The 17033-nt window shown below is 45.2% G+C and overlaps 1 protein-coding gene across 5 annotated transcripts in view; it reads left to right on the top strand.

The window, feature by feature from the left end:
- Window positions 1–17033, top strand: part of neo1a (neogenin 1a) — a 73584-nt gene that overhangs the window by 44705 nt on the left and 11846 nt on the right. For 3 of the 5 annotated variants that reach the window (XM_007908781.2, XM_007908795.2, XM_007908778.2), the window contains exons 3-13: window positions 995–1270; window positions 1673–1823; window positions 6185–6327; window positions 8220–8374; window positions 10395–10515; window positions 12032–12248; window positions 14231–14385; window positions 14753–14901; window positions 15408–15546; window positions 15782–15831; window positions 16321–16462. In XM_007908781.2, the coding sequence (XP_007906972.2) occupies window positions 995–1270; window positions 1673–1823; window positions 6185–6327; window positions 8220–8374; window positions 10395–10515; window positions 12032–12248; window positions 14231–14385; window positions 14753–14901; window positions 15408–15546; window positions 15782–15831; window positions 16321–16462 (1698 nt within the window). The remainder of the gene's footprint in view (window positions 1–994; window positions 1271–1672; window positions 1824–6184; window positions 6328–8219; window positions 8375–10394; window positions 10516–12031; window positions 12249–14230; window positions 14386–14752; window positions 14902–15407; window positions 15547–15781; window positions 15832–16320; window positions 16463–17033) is intronic. The other 2 variants (XM_007908798.2, XM_007908788.2) reach the window with 1 other exon arrangement.

Genomic DNA, 17033 nt, shown 5'->3' with positions numbered 1-17033 from the left:
ACCAGCTTGTATAGAAGCATCACGTCCTCTTCAGTAAAGTTGTCTTCTTCTGGTACCAGATTCAGACTCTGGAATGCAGCAGAGCCTGAAATCCACAGTTATTCGGACCAACCCCAACAACAACAACTTGCATTTATATAACACCCTTCACGTGGGTAGTGTCCCGGAGCACTTTGCTGATATAAAGTGATATGAAACCCCATTGCTGATAAGAAATGAGAAATGATAATTGGTTTGTGTGTGTGTGTGTGTTTTTCTGTCCTATCTTTAAGTTCTCCACTTTGTGCTGTTGGTTTGTCCTCCTTTATGGCAATCGTGGCTACCTTTTTTTTAAAAAAAAAACTCCCTGATACTGTAGAATAACTTAAGTTCTACATTGGAGTCTGTGGACAAGTAAATACTTGACTTTCTACTGTAAGTTCCCCTTGTTGGCTTTGTGATTAAAGGCATTACCTTGTGTGTAACTGAGCTGCACCCATCAGGCAGGACTCTGGTTCAATCCCCAGTGTTGAGTTACTAGAGATTTCAGCTGGAGTAGCATTTGAGATGCTGCTATTGATTTGAGTACTCCTCATGTTTCAGCTTCTGTGACTGACCCCTCCCTCCCCCCCCCCTTTTTTTTTCAGGTGTGTGGACTTTAGGAAAGAGCAAGAACAGGTTCCGATATGTGCCCCCCACATCCATTATCAAATAACCTCTGACACTTACTCACTAAGTTTGCATGTAGAAATTGGGCATACTCCTTGACACGTCAGTACCTCCAGGACTGAAGGAGGTAAAATTCTAACAGGTTTATACTGGGTTGGATGTTCATGAATCCGACCAATGGATTTGCTGCAATAGTACCTTTGGAGAACGTCTGCCCTGCCTCGGTTACTTTACTGGTGAATATAGGAGCACTTCTCAGTTGGTGTCATCTTTGGCGTGTATCTGGAAAAAAATGATTGGTAACTTTTTTCTTCTCTCTCCACCTCCCCCTCACTCAACCTCCCAGGTCTTCCTCGGTTCAGCAGTCAGCCCGAAGCGATCTCCGTGCACCAGGGAGACAGCACCCTTCTGAACTGTGAAGTAAACGCCGACCTCGGTCCCTTTGTGAGGTGGGAGCAGAACCGCCAGCCCGTGGCGCTGGAAGGGAGGTTTCTGAAGCTGCCCAACGGAGCTCTGGAGATCAGCAATGTCTCAGACAGTGTGGCTGGATCATACCGTTGCGTTGTGGAGACCCCTGGTTCATCCAAAATCAGCGAGGAAGCACAGCTTGACGTTTTACCCGGTAATTCACCATCGATTGACGTGATTCTTGCCTACAAATACAGCCTGCACTTGCCTCAAATGAAGTGGTTTGCCTACAAATACAGTTATTTCAAAGGTGTTTTGAGGTGTTGCAATGTTACAGGCGTGCCATTAAATACAAGGATTACTACTATTATTTCAGACCCAAATTAATAATCTTTGATGCTGTTAATTGGGATATTAATTGAGATTTGCATAACTCCACTGTGAGAGTTACAATGATAGTAATCATCCTTCCCTTTGGTATAATGGCTCTAAAGGTTGTGAATTGATTCATTGCTGTTCTGCCTGAGGATACTGGTGGTTACGGATGTTAAGAGTGGAAGATGTAGGAACGTTTAGTTTTAGTAACTCACTCATTGAAGTTCTTTTTTTTCTGCAGATATGGGCATGGAGCGAAAGCTACTGTTTCTTCAACATCCTGTCTCTGTGAACAAACTTACAGGTCAGACAGTAATATTACCATGTGTTGTCTCTGGTTATCCAACACCCACCATTACTTGGACCAGGAATGAGGAAAGCATCACAGAAAGGTCTGTACATTGTTTCCATTTGTGTTGGGGTATAGATCTGGGGGGAGAGAAGAATGTATGTGTTTGTGGGGAGGGGGGAAGGTGTGTGTGTGTGGTATGGGAATAGGTTGGAGGGGTAGGGGTTGGAGATGTATGTGTGAAGGGTCATCTGACTGAGCGTGAAGGTTTATAGAAGAGCAAGCAGTGAGTGGTAAGTTGGCAATCTAGAGATTTTATCTTTTCTAAAGCACTTGATAGATATCTGTAATCATTCTTGTTTAATGTTACTTATGTTTCACATTGTCTACAAAGTCAGCTCCTTAATCATATCCATCAGGGCACCTATATGTATCAACAACAATAAAATGACATTTGTATAGCGCCTTTCACGTCGGGAGGACGTCCCAAGGCTCTGAACAGTCCAGTGTTTCGGATCTGAGATGGGGGTCGGGATCGGGGAGGATGGAAGGCAGGGGCGAAGGAGGGTGACTGAAGGCACGGTTGAATAGGAGGGTCTTGAGACTAGTCTTCAAGGAGACTGGTCTTAGGGAGGCCGACAAGCAGGGAGTTTGCATAGTCGAGCCTGGATTATACAATCATAAATGCGGGTATGAGGGTCTTGGCGGCCTGCGGTGCAAGACAGTGGTGGAGCCCAGCGATATGGTGGAGATAGGGGAAAGGCAGAAAGGGTCATGGCACGGATGTGGGGTAGAAAGGATAGTTGAATGTCAAACAAGGTTTGGTATACTGGCTTAGTACTTAGTACTCATACTGGCTTAGTATGGTGGTGTGTGAATCCTTGGATGGTGATACTGTGAGTGCCTGAGGTGTGGAAGTGCTTGGTTTTCATGTGATTCCCAATCTCATCATAGTTCTAAGTTGCAGTATTCTCCTACAACAACGTGTAGACCATGTGACAGACCTAGCCTAACCCCCAGATGTTTTAGTATGATTGTTATTAACTGTACGTTAGCTCCACTCCTTAACTCTGGTTGTCTCAGAATCCTCTCTGGCTCTCCTGCGATTATGTCAGCACTCACCTTTAATGAAACATATCAAACAAATAAGACAGATATTAAAGTTAATGAGAATCCTTTGTAATTCAACAGCGTATAAATGTTTGATTAACTAGTAACTTTTGGTTAGATCACATCAGTTAGGTCTTTAAGGGTAGATGTATCAGAGTACTTTCTCTGACAGGACGACTGCTCGGTACCTGGGTCTCTGATACAGCTGCTGGTCATTCTTAATTGGAATAGATGAGGCAGAACAGCTTTTGGCCACTTTAAAGTCAGAGATGAGGAATCATTTCTTGAACTCAACAAGAGAAGTCCTAGTCAGTGACTTGAGCAGTTGGATCTACCATGGTCCGAAGGCTCTCAGCTTTAGAACGCTTGTTAAAAGTATTTCTCCAACTTGTAACACAATAGGAAAGAGCTCAGTAAATAATGGGCTACTTACCCTCCACTACCAGAGCTAGAACAGGTTTTCAATGAGAGCACGGAAGGTTAAGGGGCGACCTGATGGAAGACTTTGTGATTATGTACAGAAATAGATTTTCACTGTTCAAATTAACACAAAGACAGCACAAATTTAAGATTATCTTAAAACACAGGAGATTGGAAAATATTTCTTTACACAGAGTAGGAGTGTAGAATTCTCTACCACAAACTGTTAAGGCAGAGTCTATAAATTCTCTTAATAAGTTATTCAGAAGTTACTGGACGAGGAGGAAGGGTGAAGGGAGTGAGCAGAAGAGTGGGATTGGACTCCGTGGTTTATGCAGAGAATACCACCAGTGCAGATTTCATGGCTCAAGTGACCTTGCTGTGACATCCTATGATTCTAGGAGCGAGATCCCAACATCAGTCTATATTGTCTGAAGAGTGGGGCAGAAAGAGTAGAATGAAAGTGCAAGAAAACAACAGTAGGCGAAGGGTTGGCTGAAAGCTGAACCATTTGGATTGGAGTGTTTTTCCATGTTGGCACAGGGCTGAGGTAATGACTGTGTCCCAAAGCCAGACAGACACTGATTGTAAGGTCAGAGCTCTTGACGTAGATTATCATACTCATGGGTGGGGATTGGGGGAGTTTCAGCTGCTTTAGATGTTACTGGAAACCACATAAACAGGGAATCTATCAGATAAACGCTTAAAAAAAGTGATTTATGACAGCTTTCTGGTGGAAATGTGTGTGATTTACTGCGAGTCAGTAGAGTGATAAATTGTGCTGGAACTAAGCTAATAAAGTGTAGATATCTTGGGTGTTAGGAGATGGCAAATAAAGATTGTTTTCCAATCAAACTCTGGCTGCTCACTGCACACACGTGTCTATGTTTGTAATCCAGTCGTCAGGAGTCACGCTTGTAAAGTGCAGAGCAATCTTAATGGGTCAGGGAGACTGGCTGGTGTGCAGACACTATACGTTAATGTCTGCTTATTGCTCAGCCTGAACACAGGTCCTGCAGATCTGGTGTGTCGCCAGCCACCTTGTAATACGAGACAAACTAAATAAATGCAGAATGTGTAATGTGCACGGATTTAGACTATTAACTCCACAGTATGTTAGTTTTACGTTTGTCATACATTGTGCTGCTCTGTGCGGTGTGCATAATACTCTTGTTTCTCTGGCCCCTGGCCTCTAACCGCCTCCTTGCACAGATAATGAGTCCCAGCTTTCTGGCAGGACTCTCTCTTCTCCTACCCCTTACTGGCTACAGTCTCCAGTTGACATTTTTTAGCTGGGAGTCACATTGAGATCTGGTTGAAAGGCTGTATTTAGACAATTTGTGCACTGCCCTGTCTGTAACTAACCCCTGAGAACATGCATCAGAATATCTGCATATGGGGACAAAGTGCCACGTAGAATATGCTCATGTGTTTGGCAAGCACAATCTGTACTACCTGTTCTAGCTGGCTACAAGCAGCCTCAGTACTAAAGGAACATTAAGCAACGGAAAGAGCCCTGGAGCGGTTCTGATTCAAACAAAAGTCGCACCAAGCAAGTGAGCCAAGTTCCCGCGGCAAGCCCAGCTTTGATTAATCTGTCTCTGAGTACGTCAGGGCTTCTTGGTGAGATCTGGATACTATTAGGATAAAGTTTAATTACAGAGCAACTTCTGAAACTAAAATCACTTTCCCAGTAAACTGCGGTCTGGGAGTATATTTTCGGTGCAGTTTGTTTTTTACATGACAAAAATTGTCCTAATTCCAGTTTGTTTTGTGCCAACAACTTAACAATGCACGTAGTCAAATAAATTAAATGCAGGAAGTTTGACTTTCGGCTGGTAATGTTTTTCCATCCTTACTTCAGTGTTTTTTTCAACAACAAAAAAAACTCCTGCCTGACCAGCCCATCCAGCTGTGCTCTCCCCCTCCTGTACGTTTACGCCTTTCCACTAGGAAGGGCTGACACAGAGGCTAATTGTTGACTGAGAGATTGATTATCTGAGGCCTGAAATTCCACTTGATCTTAGCCCTGTAAGTCTCTAAATAAGTGTGAGCTTGTATGATTATTACACGGGTGTTTGTGTATCCGAACTATGTTTCGCCCACAAAATATACAGTCAATTCACTTTACAGTATATTCTGTGAAGCGCTTTGAGGCATCTTGAAGACATGATAAGGCACTATATCAAATGCAAGAATTATCATTAATATTATTATTACATAAAGAGATTTTGGAGGTTGCAAGCCTTGATGGAGTTCTCCCAGAAGAAGAAATGAATGACAATAACAGAGACATGAAAAAATAGAGGGTACCAGACTCTTTCCCAATGCTGTCCTCCACACAAGGGTCTGACTCGGAATATACAAAGTTCCAACTCCTGCTTTCATTATAAAAATGAATACCGTTATACTGTCAGTAATCCTTGGTTTATCTGGAAGCTCTTTCAAATGCACTTATATCGTACCTTTCACACATAGGTGAAAGTCTCAAAGAGCATTGCAGGGATGGAGTGGATCCTGAACTGGATGGGAGAAGGGTGGGGTCCAGAGAGCGGGGGCAAAGTGGCTGAAAGCTTGCTGACTGTTGTTGGGGCAAAGAGGTGCAGGACACATGGTCAGATTTTTTTNGCGCTAATAACATGGACCCTGAGGTATGGGATCCAGGTGGCAATGTTATAATGGAACTGCCACGTATTTTGTTCTCTGAATTCACTTGTCTGTTTTCTAGCCCTAATTGATATAAGACTGAACAAGTGCATTCTTTATCTGGGGGTTAAACAATGCATTTCAATCAAGTGGTGGTGTTCTTCGAGGGGTAGATTGCAGAGAAAATGAAGACTTTCTGAACGTAAGCTGACCCTAGCATTTCCTGCTGGGTTTTAGTTTTATTGGCTTATATCATGTTCTTTATACCAATGATTATCTCCTGAACAGTGATAGCTTCCAACGGATGGCTTTCGTTGGTGGCGGGAGTCTGAGGATCAATGGTGTAACGGAAGAAGATGGTGGAATGTACAGTTGCATTGCAAAAAGTGAAAATGAAACCTTGGAGATCCAGGCAGAACTGAACGTTCAAGGTACTGATAACAGACGTGTGTGTGTGTGTGAGAGAGAGAGAGAGGGAGAGTGGTGCCCAAAAATGCACATATTACTTCAAATGAGATCTGACCAGGGCTTTCTACAACTCTTAACTCCTTTGTTTTATATTCCAGCCCAGTTGTGTTAAAGGCCAATGGGTTTGATGCCTTTTTTGTACCTGTGAACTGACCTTCAGTGATCTGTGAACTTGAACACTGAATTCCTTTTGTTCATCCACACCATCTAATACTTTCTCATTTAGTTTTTTATAGCCAAAGTGTGCTACCTCACATTTTCCAACATTAAACTTTATCTGCCATCGCTCAGTCCACTCACTTAGTAAATCTATAAATGAACTTTTTACTGTTGATAATTTGTCGGTATCTTCCCCCCCACCTGACCTTGTTAACTTGACGGCTCTCCCTCCCTGCGAAAGGTGCGCTGCCTCCTCACTCTGCCGTGTGAGACTTGAAGTGAATGAATTGGTCAGCAATAATCGTGTTGCTCACTTAGCAGAAGTGCTGGTAATTTGTTAATCTGACCTCTCTCTCAGTCACTGCAATGCTCAGCACTTCTCCACCTGGAACTACATAAATTTTTCACTGACTGGCAGGGAGATTGCTCAGTGGCTATTACCACCATCTTAGGCTATCATTATGATTTGAGGAACAATTAATTTTCACATGGCTACTGCTCATTAAGCAAAGCCCAGGCACGAGATTGTTGGTCTGTGGCAATGTCTGTCCTCTCCAAACATTCCTTGAAGCATCCTAGCCACATCTTCCAAGCCCAAATCTCTCTGTGTGCTGTTTTCAAATCCCGCTAAGTAAGATTCCCAGTTTCCAGATGAAAGGGAGGAAAGGGCAGGGGCAAGAAGTTTGATATGGAATATAACTGCTGGTTCACTGAAGACTAACCATCATAGACCTTGCTGAATCTTCTAGGGCCTAATGATCTGGAGTACCAAGTTTAACCCTCCAGACTCGACTGGAGTCCAGTTCTTCTTTGCTGTATGGATGGGGGGGGGGGCAACGGCTGAGCTCAGACATTAGATAAGCAGTCTTATCCCCAGGAGAATAGAAACACTGGGCCTGGCTGGAGCAACCAAGCACAGCAAGTGTACAACAGCTCCTTTTGTTTCAGAGCCTTTGTCCACCAGAGGTTTCCTTCAACCTCCTCTCCCCTCCCATGTTTGTAGCAGGTGTCTCAGATGTTCTAATGATTTTTACATAAATAAGTAATTAGTTGTCACAGCAACAGACCTTCCCAACTATTAAAACCAGATCAAGACTGAAAACCATTTAGTAAATGAGTAAATCATGCAGTTGAGTCTTACATATATTCCCATTCAATTATCGAGATGCAGCAAGTGGCGACCTGCCCAGTGGGAGCTGGCTAGAGCGAGAGACAGACACAGTGAGCTTAGCGAGAGAGAGAGAGATACACACACACACGCACGCACGCGAGGCTAGCTGGAGAGACGTGCGTGCGTGCGTGCACACACACACCAGGCTAGCTGAGGAGAGATATACACACACACATAGAGTACATTGAGTGGCTAATGGAGCAGAAAAGATAAACCCCTTTTTCCTGCTCCATTGTTGTTACTATCAAAATATTAGAGTTCATATTAACAGCTGCCTGTTTCAGCCAAGCACTGCCACACTCTACCTAAGTCAGTGACCTATCTGCTGCCAATACCCCACACCCCATTCCTTTCCCCCACACTTGCTGTTTCTCCTGCTGATGCTCAGAAGGTGAATCCACAAAATGTTTCCTTAACGTGGGATTGGTGTTCTAGTGGAGTGGGACTGCAGTAATCGCTGATATAAACCTCACTGGTAAAGAACGCAGTGGATTTAATGCACTTGATATTTTTCTATCCCTACAGTTCCTCCCCACTTTCTGAAGGGTCCAGACAACATTTACGCTCGTGAGTCCATGGACATCGTCTTTGAGTGTGAGGTGACAGGAAAACCTACACCAACCGTGAAATGGATCAAGAATGGAGACGTGGTGATTCCGAGCGATTATTTTAAGATTGTTGTAAGTGCTCTTGTGAGATTCTTCTCATATCGCAGCTAGGGCACGCATGGTCCTCTCTACAGCAGCTTCTCCAGCATGCCTGCTGTAGGGCTGTTAGCAGTGATCAATTGCTTTCACTTCTGTCCCATTTCTGTAATGTCTCTCATTAGCAAAGTGCTCTCCAGTGTTGGAAGTCCTTTAGCAAGCTTGGAAACTGTGATATGGGGCCACTTAACAGAACATCATGAAAAGTAAAATGCTTTCTAAAGAGTAACTTTGGCAGTAAGATGTAGACTTAATTGATGCAGTGTAAACTGTTACAGGCATTAAAAGGGGGATCGGAAATGCATTTATAACTATTGTATGAGGGCCACATATGTCATGTTTTTTTCTTTCTGTAGTGTTCCTGTTGCTGAAGCATGCAACAGTGCAAAGAATGACAAGAATTATACAAGAAAAATCTCCCAACATCCGAGCATCTGCAGTAATCTCTATGCGTTCCAGTACAGCTCAACATGTACATGTTCCAGTACAGCTAAATCTGCATGCACTTCACTGCCCCTCAATGTCCAGTAACGTCTACAGTCTCTATTGCACCCGAGTGTACAGTAATATTCCTCAACATGTAGTAATCTGTACAGGCTCTAGTATACCAAAATTGCGTGATTTTGTGGGTTCCGTTCATTTTGAGTCAGCCTATTTTTTCTATATATATTAAGTAATATTTGCTGATTATCCTGGTCAGATATAGCACTTATCATTGCCAATTCTCCCACTGAGGTGGCATCAGCATTTGCAAGTACTGGCAGGGATGGCAAATCCTGGAGATGCCGACTCCAGAGTTGGCAATGATGGAATTTGCCTGTGAAAGAGCAGCCATTGAGCCCCACCCATCCCCTCACTCCACAACCACACTGAAATAACCAGCAGATTCTATAACTATAACACAAACCACAAAGAAGCTTCCCTCAGGACATTCCTTCCCAAATGAGTAAGACAAGGTGGCCTCCTAGTGTCAGCTACATAGTATTGTGGTTCTACAGTAACTGAGTCTGGCAGCAGCAGCCCGAGTCCTTTTGTAGCCTGCTTGGTCCATGTCCAGGTCAGAGTATAGAATTATCTGATTTAATTGAGTGGGTACTTTCATCCTTCAGCAGAAAACAATCCTATTACAGAGCAGTGTGAGCTGAGAGAAGCTGTGGGGCAGCCCTGGACTTGCTCCAGATCACTGCTGCTAACAGCCTCTCTCCAGTTACGTTTCCTCAGCAGTGACTGTGAGGATCATGTTTCTTCCATCAGTACCAGCCTCCGGCTACCCCCTTCCTGTGGCCATTGACGTAGGTAGCTGACTGCAACCACAGCATGTTTTCTAAAATTGCCTCACGCCAAACATTGGTTTTACACAGAAATCAACTAGACAGGACTGGTGGAAAGCAACAACAAAAGCACCCTGAGACAGAGCTGTGGTGGTGTGTGTGTCTGGGGTGGGTGTGGCTGGGGGGAGTTGTGTATTGGTTTTACAAAGAAGAAGGAAACTGGAAGGTAGGAGCACTGCTGAGATATAGTCTTCTATCGCAGTGCTCAGTCACAGGCAGTGTGTGCATTGGTATCTATACAGAGGGATGTTAACCCATTTCTTGACGGGAGGCCTGTTACGCTGTGTCTACTGCTCACAGCTTGTACCTATGAGGAGAGTCTTACCCCACTTATACAGAGACCACTCCACACTCACATAGTGGTTCTGTCTGAACTGAGCTCTGGGTGATTCTTTTCCAGTTGGGAAGTGCCTTACTTGCATTAAGTGGTCACTCAGTCCACGACTGTTTGTGGGATACAGCTGTGCACAATTGGCTGCAGTGTTTCGTCCACAAAATATACATTCAATTCACTTTACAGTATATTCTGTGAAGCGCTTTGAGACGTCTCAACAGCGTGATAAGGCGTTGCATCAAACGCAAGGATTATTATAAGTTCATGACTAGAGTATTTCTCTCTGGTTGTGTAGCTGATTCTATGACTCTCGCATGTTGTGCGTTTGCAGAACGAACAGAATCTGCAAGTGCTGGGCTTGGTGAAGTCGGACGAGGGTCTGTATCAATGTGTGGCAGAAAACGACGTGGGCAATGTCCAGGCCAGTGCCCAGCTCATCATCCTGGAGCATGGTAAGTGAGAGGCAGCACAGACAGCACACCGGAGGGAGGGGGCTGGGATACAGGACTTGGCAACTGGCGTCAGCAGGAAACAGGTGGCAGCAACAGCAGTGAAAGAGAGAGCGAGAGAGAGGGTGAGCGAGGTGCTGGGGCAGATGGCAAAAGTGCCTTTAGCAACAGATCTGCTACTCCTGGGCAGAGCACAGCTTGTAGACATCGCTAACAGTACCCAGCACGGAGACAACTACCAGGGACTTCACACTTCTACCCCACAACTCTGCCATCTGTCACACAGTTTTTTTTTCACAAATGACACATTTCTGAACAATTATTTTCTTTCCACTTGACATCCAGTTGTGCCTTTGTCTGACTAGGAAGGGGGAAGAGGTCAGGTCTGCCACGTTTCTGCCTGCGCTGCTCTGCTGTTGTCTGCTGAATGGTGCAGGAGAGCAGCCTGGGGCGGTCCACTTCCCTCCTTCCTTGTGAGCAGCAAGGGGTAGCCTTGGGGCAGTGGATTGTCCAGGAAAGTGTATAATTGCCCAGCAGGTGTGAGAAATCCACACAACGCAGGTAGCCTGGACCTCCCTTGTTCTGTCGTGGGGGGGGGGGGTGATATTATTACTTGGTTAATTTATGTAGGTACAACAGGCACATAATCTCTGCACATGACTCTCTCCCTCCCCCATCGCATATGCTTTTCACTGCTCATTCATTTACACCAATCTTGCTGCTTCTTACTGCTCCTCACAAACACTTCTATCTCCGTGCCTAATTGCTTATTCTCTGGTTTCTTTGATTTTACCTAGTCGGGTGCAGAATGTTTATTCTGTACAAAATTAGCAAACCCTTGGTCAAAGCATTTTGGAGAGTCAATTGATCTCGGTCAGTGAGAGTCAGCTTATGAAATTTGTCAGAAACGTAGTGTTAGATACTTGCTGGGCCCTGGGATCTGCGATAGAGTCTCCGCCTTGTCTTTCAGTGTAACAGAAGAGCAAAACTAAGTGTATCCAGAACTGTGCTGTGAATCTTCCTCCCACATGCATCCTGCTCACACCTGGAGTTAACATACTGAACCATTGGACGCTGAGAAAAAAGAATCCTCATCTGCAATAAACTGTTTTAAAAAAAATCTCACTGTGCAGATCCTGGAGCGATCAGGTCCATCACATGTAATGCTACAACCCCTGTATCTTGAACTATTTGGATTGCAATACTTTGCTATGCTACGCTCCAGGTGTCTGCAGTGACTTGTACCGTTAGTTGAACTGTGAGCGTGTTTGTGTGCTTGTGGCTCTGCGATGGTGCATTGTGTGTTGTCCGTTACTCCCTTTTTAATTTAGTGGTCAATCGCACGCTTGCCATTGATGGTTACTGACGTTTCTGCGTTTGTTCGTTTTGTGCTGTTCCCATTGTGCTTTGGTTTGGTTTATTTTCTTTCTTGTGTTTTTTTTTCTCCTCCCCACCTTTTTGTTTGGTTGTGGTGTTTGCCGTTTCTCCTCCTCCCCCCTCCCTCCCCCGACTGTGCCAGACATTCCCATCCCAACATTTGCCCCCGCCTCACTGACAAGTGCCACTACTGACCATCCAGCAGCCGCCACGGCCGAACTCCTGTCCTCAGCCCCTCGCGATGTGGTCGCTCTCCTCGTCTCCACACGTTTCATCAAGCTGACCTGGCGTCCACCAGCCGAGCCCAAAGGAGAGATCCTCATGTACTCTGTGTACTACTCTCGGGATGGCATTAACAGGTGAGGCTCCTCATTGCTGCAGACCCTAACCTTGTGGTTGATGCAGTTACATCGGTTATCAGTTCAACTGAGGTCCACCTGTTCAGGTAGATGCAAAGGATCCGATGGATCCCTGTAGCATTTTTGTTAGAGCACTCATCAACGCAAGCGAGAGGACCTGGGTTTGATTCCTGGGGAGGGGGAAACATTAGGTAAGTTTTGAGACGTCTCAAAGACATGATGAGGCGCTATATCAAATGGAAGGATTATTATTATTATGGCACTATTCGAAAAGAGAATGGAGTTGCTTCCTGGTGTCCTGGCTGACAATCCCCCAAATAAAATTGGTCACTCGCTCCATGTGTCTATGAGATACTGCTGTGTGCAACTAGCTACGGGTTCACCCACAAAATACACAGTCAATCCACTTCACAATATATCCTGTGAAGCACTTTCAAATGTCTCGATGACGTGATATTGTCCATAACAAAATGCAAGGATTATTATTATAAATAGCAATAAATTATTTCCTCCGACCAGTATCAAACAAGCACAAATTTAAGATGATCACATACTTATAATCCTTGTATTATTTTGTCTACAAAGTTTAAATGTTTCCAGGTGCTTCACAGGGAATTGCTGTCAGTGTGGTAGACAGTGTATTTCTAAGCAAACATGGCAACCAGTTTGCTACAGCCCAAAGGCAACCGTGAGGTAAATGACCAATTAATCTGGAGGATTGTTGGCCTAGACAACGGGAGAAATTCTTCTCTCTTTGAATATTGTCTAACTGTAGGATAGTTAATATTCACCAGAATTTGCAGACGTTCTCAGTTCAGCTTCTCATCAGAAGGACATCACCTCCAACAATGCAGCGCTCTTCTAGTACTGCACTTGGGTGTCAGGCTAGATTGTGAGCTCAAAGGCGTGATGTGGAGCTTGAACCCACAAGCTTTTGCATTCATTAAACACAGTGTAACTGTTCCGATATTTAATGAACAATATTGAAAGGATTGCTGATTGCAGCTAGTCTCCGATCCTTTGGGTTCATGACACACCAGAGAGATTATGGTCTGCTGCCAGGAAAGCAGGGTCTTGGCTAGTGCTCGGTGGCATCATGCCAGGCCAGGCACCTGTTTTAAAGTGCCAGTACCGCCTGCTTTATAACTGTTTGTGGCAGAATGGGATTGTTACTGATCCAACCACTGACACAAATCATAAGTACATGGGAATGATGCGTCAGCCATTCCAAAAGTGTAACCCTGGGATGAACTGTGTCATTTAGGTGCCACCCTGTGAGAACTCTCACCTCCAAGTTAGAAAATTGTGGGTTCAAGACCCAGTCTAGGTTGACACTCCAATACAATACTGGTAGCATACTGCATTGTTGGAGGCGTTGTGTTTCGTATGGGATGTTAAACTAGGTTGTGTCTGGCTGGTCAGGTGGAAGTTAAAGCACTACTTGCAAAAAGAAGGGAGTTTCTCTTGGCCCCAAATAACTATTGGTCATTCACCGGAACCCTGGGACAAACTCCCTTTTTTTTCCTGGCACTCTAACATGGTTTTCCTTAACCTGAACAGGCAGATGGGCCTTAGTTTAATGAACCGTAGAGGCAGTCTGGACTATGACCTCGAGCTCTGATTTGGGATTTGAGCCCACAGCCTTTTTACCCAGAAGTGAGAGTGCTACCAACTGAACCTTGACTGTTAGATGATGTAGGCCACCAAAATTAAGCAGGCAATGACTCCTGTGGATGGGGCGAGTAGAAACCAATGTTTACTTGTGCAAACATTAGAGTACGCACACAGGCCGTCAAGAGGAACAGTAATGTGCAGGAGAGCATTTCAGCTCTCCCGAGACTCTGTCCTGTGTGAAGGTTACTATATAAATGCAAGTAAATGTTGGTGAAGATCTGATTGTTCCTCTAGCAACTAAGGGTAGTGAGTGTAATCTAGGAGGTGAGTGGATTAAGGATTCATTCTCTTCTGTTAACCTCTGGTAGGGAACGTGTGGAAAATACCAGTGGACCTGGGAATCTGGAGGTAACCATCAAGGACCTTATGCCAGAAGTGAAGTACGTCTTCCGAGTCATCGCTCACAACAAGCAGGGTCCAGGAGAGAGCTCGGCCCCATTCAAAGTGGCTACCCAGCCCGAAGGTAAACCAATGTCCTTTCCCTATCACCTTCTCACACACTGAAGCCTTGAGGGGGTTCAGGGAATGGGGTAGGGGCTGTGTTGAAGGAGATTGATAGTATCTCTATATGCTCCTTCAAAGAAGCTAATACAATAGGTCGAATAGTCTCCTACTGTGCTGTCGGTTTCCGTGTTTTGCTGATGGAGAGGATCGTGGAAGGCAGCTGGAGGATGTGGGATTGAGGAGCAGGGCTGGGAGATGGGGCGGTGCAGGGCTGGGGGTTGGTGCTGAAATATGGAAATAAATGGATTATGACCAAAGTGAAGGAAAGCTCTTTTCAATCCTGTGCTTTGTTTGTGACCTGCAAGTCACTGTGTTCTGTTATTCAGTTCAAGTTCCAGGTCCAGCTCCCAACCTCCAGGCTCTGACCACTTCGCCCACCTCCATCACCATCACCTGGGAGGCACCGCTCTCCGGCAATGGACCGGTTGTGAACTACAAGCTGTACTACATGGAGAAAGGGGCAGTGAGCGAGCAGGTGAGGACACTGTATAGCACGAGTTACTTGTAACACAGCTGCCCCTCCACACACTCCTGCACAAGTGACGGCTGGGATACGTAATATGCTTAAGTGTGCCATTTTAATGTGAGAAATTAATCCTGCTCTTCAGAGTAAATCGAACTGAGCTTTATGGGGTCTGAAATCAAGGAAATAATACTGTGACATCGAGTGGTGGTATGAGTGTTGTGCAGCTGCTGTCCAGCTCAGAAAGGCTTAAGGGCTGAGCTGTGGAGCACAGTTCAGAGGGGTGCGGAGCCCTGCTAACCCGATTACTGTAGGAAAGGTGATTGTGGAGATCTACCTGGGTATTATTGCTGCATTGTTCACACTCAGTAACTTGGGCTACAGTGCGTTGTGTGTCTTGCCCAAAAAACACAGTCAATTCACTTTACTGTAAAGCGCTTTGAGACGTCTCGAAGATGTGATAAGGCGCTATATCAAACGCAAGGATTACACTTTGTGCCTGTGTCGATCCTGGACAGGATGTGGACGTTGAAAACCTTTCCTACACCATGAATGGGCTGAAGAAGTTCACGGAGTACAGCTTCCGCGTGGTGGCTTACAACAAGCACGGGCCCGGCGTCTCCACCGAAGACATCGTCACCAGAACCTATTCTGATGGTGAGTGGGGTGCTGGAGCAGATACCGCGCGCCTACGCATTGCCTCGACCCCTCTTTATCCATCTTGAAACCCACTTGAAAACTTTAGTATGTGTGATGGGGGTCACTTTGGCTCACTGGGCTGAGGACATTCTTGGGCTGGGTGGTTGGACTACTCCTGTTGTTGAATACATTTCACATGGTGATGCCATTCTGTTCAGTGCTGTGTCTGACCAGCGTGTGTTGTGTGTTTTAGTGCCCAGTGCAGCTCCTCAGAATATCACAGTGGAAGTGCGCAATTCCAAGGTAAGTCTCTTTAAGTCAGCAGAACCACAGTAAGGAAGGCTTGTGAAGGTATCTCAGCAGCTTCAGCACATTGTACATTCAAGCTATGAACCCTTTCCTTAGCTGGTTTGAGCTGCAGTTGCTAGAGCAGGCCTGATTCCCTGCTGCAACAGCACTTTGAGGACACTGAGTATGGATATGCCAGTAACTTTGAATGCTTTGAGACGTCTTGAAAACGTGACAAGGGCGCTGTATCAAATGCAAGGCTTATTATTGTTATTATTACTGACTTCAGATAGAACCAGCTCGATCTCCTCACTGAGTCTCCTCACTGCCTCACTCGAGGCTGATTCACACAGCAGCTGCAGTCTCTCAGGTTACTGTTCTGGTGAGCACGGTCTGTGGTGTGAAAGCGCTGAAAGCCCTTGGGTTAGTGTGTATAGAGAGAGAGGGTGAGGGTGCTGCATGTCTCTGGTGATTAATTGCAGTTGGTTGGTTTCTCTTGTCTAGAGCATTGTGGTCCATTGGCAGCCTCCCCCACCGGGCACCCATAACGGAGTGATCACAGGTTACAATATCCGCTACAAAAAGGGAGGTCGCCGTGGCGAGACCGACAGCACCGGAGGGAACCAGCTGTCACAAATAATAGATGGTGAGTCACATATATGAGTCAGCTCCTGAGATGTAGTTTTCACACGTATTGTGGTTGATCAAGAAGCTGAACTGGAAGCTTGAACCAGATATAAAAGCATTCAGCATTCGGTTAAGCGATCAAATCACCTTGTTAAACTTGGGTAATGGAGAAAATCTTAGTCGGCACACCAGGAGAATTCCCAAGCTTCAGATAGGACGTTATCCCAAACACCCATCAGCCAGTGTCAGCGCTTCAGGGACATGTTTATGATTGCACGCTGCCAATTCCGAAGACTGAAGCAAAAGATTTATTCAACAATTTTGCTGCGTCTTTATCCTCTATGACAGCCACACCTATTGCTGCTTTGAATGTACCCACCTCCTTCTTTGCCTTGAAGAGGAACCCTAATCTGTACAGAGTTGTGGACAAAATTCCTCTGTAGTAAATCTACTCTAGTTGAATGCAAATCTGCATCTTTTTACTAGTGGAAATGTTACAAATACTCTCCTCAACCAAAGGAGGGCGGACTGTTATTCTCATTGTGGCTCACTGTGGCCCTCTTCTGATGGGTAACTCAGGCTGCAACATG

Source organism: Callorhinchus milii, unplaced genomic scaffold (genome assembly GCF_018977255.1).
Source record: "Callorhinchus milii isolate IMCB2004 unplaced genomic scaffold, IMCB_Cmil_1.0 Scaffold22, whole genome shotgun sequence".
In the NCBI taxonomy this organism is placed as follows: domain Eukaryota; kingdom Metazoa; phylum Chordata; class Chondrichthyes; order Chimaeriformes; family Callorhinchidae; genus Callorhinchus; species Callorhinchus milii.
This window is presented reverse-complemented; position numbering and strand designations above follow the sequence as displayed.